Here is a 4,919-nt window from a genome sequence, read left to right as displayed (position 1 = left end):
TGCCCGTTGAGCTAAATGTATGTTTGGCAGGTATGAGTTCCAAATGTAGTATGGATCAATAGGCTGGTCTGTAGGAGCAACACTGGGATATGCTCAAGCAATGCCAGAGAAGCATATAATATCATGCATTGGTGATGGAAGCTTTCAGGTGTAGATGCAAGGATTTTTATATAAAATTTTGTAATATTTTATTTAATGAATAACAATGAATCTGTATTTGAAATATTAAATTCCTTCAGGTTATCTGTTTTGTCCAAAAATCAGTAAGCTTTTATCCCTAAATGTATTCTTCCTTATTTCAACAGGTGACAGTCCAGGATGTGTCTACTATGATTCGAAATGGGAAGAATCCTATCATTTTTCTGATTAATAATGGAGGATATACTATAGAAGTTGAAATACATGATGGCCCATACAATGTAATAAAGAATTGGAACTACACCGGTTTAGTAGATGCCATTCATAACGGTGAAGGGAAATGCTGGACTGCCAAGGTATTTTTTTACATTATTGTAAACTTTGGGACTTACCTTTAGTTGGTCAAAACTCTGTATCAGATTGGTGATCTTAATCTACTCCTCTCTTTTTTATTCTTATCATGGAAGTTTTGTTGTTATTGTCAGCTTTTCATCGTTTTTTCTCAGCCCTAGAAAATGTAGGATGCCTAAGTACTCTGTACCAGGTATTTGTTTTGTTATTTAACAACACCCCTTCTTTCTGTGCAGGTTAAGACGGAAGAAGAGGCTGTAGAGGCTATTAAAACTGCCCGAGGACCCAAAAAGGATTGCTTATACTTCATTGAAGTTATTGTACACAAGGATGATACAAGAAAAGAGTTGCTTGAGTGGGGTTCCAAAGTCTCGACAGCAAACAATAGGCCGCCAAATCCTTAGTAGGGAGGCTTTGAAAAGACTAGCAATTGGAAACACTTTTTTGCGGCTCATGTCTGAGATGTCATTCTTTCTCTGGTCTGGCTTATAGGATCATGTTCGAATTATTTATATCTGAATTTACTTTCTTATTTCGAGGTCAAGTTGTGGTCACAAACATAGGGCTACTTTTTGGTGACTGGTTAGCATGCTTAGTGTTTAGTGTCAAACTTAGTCGGAGCTATTTTTGCTATATAATTAAAATAACAAAATTTCTGGTTATGGATTTTTGATCTAGATGATCTGTATGCGTGAGAATCGCTACAAAAAACACATGATTGACTGTGAGAATCACTCCAAGTGAGGTAAGTTTAATGGTTAATGCTCATAGTCCAATATGTTACCATGTTCTTCATCTGATTCGCAAGCATACATCAACAATGTTGTTCAAACAACTGCTTTAGACATTCGCTGTGCAGAGATTTCAAATAACCTGGCCATGGATTTTGATAGGTCATTCCTGTTCAATTTCTTTTATATTATAATTCCTCAAGCAAAGACGACCTGAAAAGCTAAACGCTAAATGCTAAATGGCAATATTACATGAAATGCTAAACTCCAATATTACCTGAAACGCTACGCTATTTTAGCACGACTCTAATGGTTTTGAACAGTGCCCACATAGCGATCCATGAAAAATAAGTCATATTTTGCCAATTAAAAATTACCTGAAACGCCAACAGACTTGCCGTTATTGCCAGTATTTCCGTCAATATAACGGTCGCACTCTCAGATGCTTCTCGGTCTTCTCTTTAACGGACGAACAGCGGCAGCGCTGTTCTCGAAAGAATGTAATTAGGATTCGACAAACAATTCAAGATTCAACGAACATTAATAGAGTTTATTGATTAGCAAGGAGATGAAAATCGGGCGTGCCGGTTCTTGCTAAAACTTATTCCAAATAAAACATTAATGGAAAACTTCCACACGTAGTCTGATGAACGGGCCTCATTTGACCAACTTGGTTCATGCAGTTGATAACGTGTCTCTAGTAAGAACCACATGTCAAACTTTTTCATCAAACTTTTTGTGATCTGAAAAGGTGTCATGTAACTCGCTGTCTGCATGGGTATTGGCATGGTAGCCATATGGTAGCCTCACATCTGCTAAAAAAACACCTTCACCTGCTGCTAAAAACGCAAAACAATACAAAAACAATTCCTCATGCTAAGATATTAACTCTCTGCCTGGATCAACTCATTCTCCTCAGTGTAGCGCACCAGAATACATTCAGCTCATTTTCCTGAGCACACAAGAATACCTTAGGCTGAGCGCACCATAATACCTTCAACATTCAGCTCATTCTCCATAGCGTAGGCTTCACATGCGATTATGATCATATAACAGAAACAAATAAAGTATGTGTTTTGGAGACATGCAAAAGATTGATGTTTTCCATATCTATATGCCTCTTTGAAATCTGGAGATGCATGAAATGTTCCATATCTGCGATTATTCCATATCTGCATGCCTCTTGGAAATCTGGAGAAGCTTGAGATCTAGCATATTTGTATGCTGCTTTACAATCTGGAGAAGCTTGAAGTCTATCATATTTGTATGCCTCTTCACAACCTGGAGAAAATTGAAGTCTACCATATTTGGAAGCCCATACGAAGGTACTGCATATGAGAGCTGTGGAATAATATAATATAATTGAACATTTCTATGAGCAATGTTGTTATAAAATTATTTATTTCAAATTTCAAGAATATTCCTAGATCCCAGTTTTTCAAATTTTGGAAAATGCTTTAAAATCTACAATTTAAAAAAAATGACATTCTCTGTTCCTTTTAAATTCTTTAAATTGATTTTTCGTCTTCACTAGAGAAACCCATCTAAACTCAGAATCTGATCATTTTGTGCACTTGTGCGTATGATATAACATGGGTTTATATGATGGTAATTCTAAATTCTATGTATCCTTTGCGTTGATTTTGATAACATTTTGAAATCCAAATTCGGCTGCCAAGATTTCATTAATGTTAATAACGTAGTGGTTGCCTCCGCTTGGTGCTCTGTACTTGTAATTAGATGTTTTGGATATTTTTCCTTATACAAATTCATGATTACAAATGTCATTTTGAAGACCAAATCTAGGTACATTCTCCAACACTTAGTACAATCTTCCAATTTTGGTTGTCACTCTGGTACAATTTTGTGAGTGCATCCTACATCTCCTTTGTTGTTTTCTTTTTAGAAAAATGGAAATGGTGATCTTTTACTTTGTGCAAGATGATCCTATGTGTTGTAGCTTCTTTCACCTCATGGAGGTATAAGGAAATAGGATCTAATGTAGGCACAACCACCATGGAGCTATCAAAGCTCTACAACTTGTTCTCCTTGAGACAACTTTAATCCAAACTTTCCACTTAAGATAATTTGAGGCTCCTTCTAACCTATCTTCACATCTTACATTGGTTTCGATGGTAAATCATTCCTTTTAATTGTGGCTGAAAATTTTAGAAAGACCACAAACCCCTTTGAGCTTGAACCTATGCAACACTTGAATTTTTTTTTCAGAGGCTTGACTTTGGTACCATGTTAGTTTTTCTAAGCCCGACAAATGGATTTACCATGTTACCCATAATTTAAATTTAATGTAAAAACCAAATATGAAATTTATGTATAGGAAATATTACTGAGCTTCTAACAAATTTTACACAACAGAAACATAAATTTTTATACAACTTTTTACTCTAGAAACCCAACTCGGGAAAAGCAACATTCATATTTTTATTTTATTTCAGCTTGCAAAGGAAAAATATGAATTTAACATAGCAATAAACTTGTCCCAACGAATAGAAAATTGTGCCAAACAAATTTATCTCAATCTACATGCCATGCAACAGTTTTTTGCCTAGATCTACACGCTAACATAAATTTTAGACTTGCAAAATAACCTCACACATGCAACCTACCTTGGCTTGCATGCCCAACTGCTCCATTTTACGTGCACAATTGCCTCAATTTCATGATGCTCCTTTTTCCTCTCTTTTCCTCACTCACTACTCCTTGGTATACGTGCCAACTTCTCTTGAAGTTCATGTTTCCTAGGAATGCATGCCATTTTCTCTCCAAGTAATTACTTTTATCCTTTTTCCCCAACCTCGTAATCCACAAAGTCAACCTCGTAATTAAGAACCTTGTAATTCACGACGAGATCTATGATCTATGGATGAGATTAAATCTCATCATCTCCTTAGATTTAATGGTCGTGATTTAATCATAAAGTTACTTAAAGGTACTTTATAATAAATCATTACTTTAGCCAACATTAATTAATTAAATTAATTAATGTGCCTTTACATAGGAAAAATTAAAAGTCACTTTGCAAGAAAAGTTTGTCAGACATCTTCTACATTCTTGACACTAACCCTATGTAAAATCACTTATCTATGCTACCAAAATTCAACAAATGTCATTGAAAAAAATGTTTTCCTACTTAAGTTCAACTATCCAAGTGGAAAAACCAAAATAATTCTAAAGCATCTATTAAAAATGTTTCCATATAACTTATACACCTAGAAAACATATGTCTCATCAAAATCTAGTACATTTCTTTAAAATCGAATAGAAAATCATAAGGTGAGATGAATAATCATTCCATACTAGTCATCATTAAATAAAGACACACTTATCCCATGTGAAATAAAAATGTCATTGATCATTCAAATTTCACTACCAACCAAATACTACACCATTCCTAAAATTATCTAAATATTTGAAAGAAGCTGTTTCAATCGTTCATGGAACCAACAAGTATAATGTATTCACTTCAATCATTCAATATACTTAAAAAAATAAAAAATAAAAAATCCAAAAAGTAACATAGATATTCACCCAAAGTTCATGATAAATTATTCCTCAGATAATATCATCAATCACAAAATATTGAGCATTAATATACAAGTTTCAATAACATAATAAATTAAATGTCACTTTTACTCATTAAGTTACAAAAAGTTCATTGAATTATTATCAATAATCAAA

At 34.1% G+C, this 4,919-nt stretch overlaps 1 protein-coding gene across 1 annotated transcript; it reads left to right on the top strand.

The window, feature by feature from the left end:
• The first annotated feature begins 308 nt into the window (after positions 1–308).
• Positions 309–1,104, top strand: LOC149214947 (pyruvate decarboxylase 2-like). The gene is made up of 2 exons (XM_089391020.1): positions 309–494; positions 726–1,104. The coding sequence occupies exons 1-2, from the start codon at positions 330–332 to the stop codon at positions 891–893; spliced, it is 333 nt and encodes a 110-aa protein (XP_089247146.1). The 5' UTR covers positions 309–329; the 3' UTR covers positions 894–1,104.
• The last annotated feature ends 3,815 nt before the right edge of the window (positions 1,105–4,919 follow it).

This window comes from Pinus tabuliformis, chromosome 1_1 (genome assembly GCF_031772625.1).
Source record: "Pinus tabuliformis cultivar Carrire ecotype Pingquan chromosome 1_1, CPIR1, whole genome shotgun sequence".
NCBI classification, from domain to species: Eukaryota; Viridiplantae; Streptophyta; class Pinopsida; order Pinales; family Pinaceae; genus Pinus; species Pinus tabuliformis.
The sequence above is the reverse complement of the archived record's forward strand: the minus strand, read 5'-3'. Positions and strand labels throughout refer to the sequence as shown.

Coding starts and splice junctions, on each gene's coding strand:
- LOC149214947 (XM_089391020.1), top strand. CDS start 330: ATGATTCGAAATGGGAAGAATCCTATCATTTTTCTGATTAATAATGGA. Junction 495..725: donor GGAAATGCTGGACTGCCAAG/GTATTTTTTTAC, acceptor CTTTCTGTGCAG/GTTAAGACGGAAGAAGAGGC.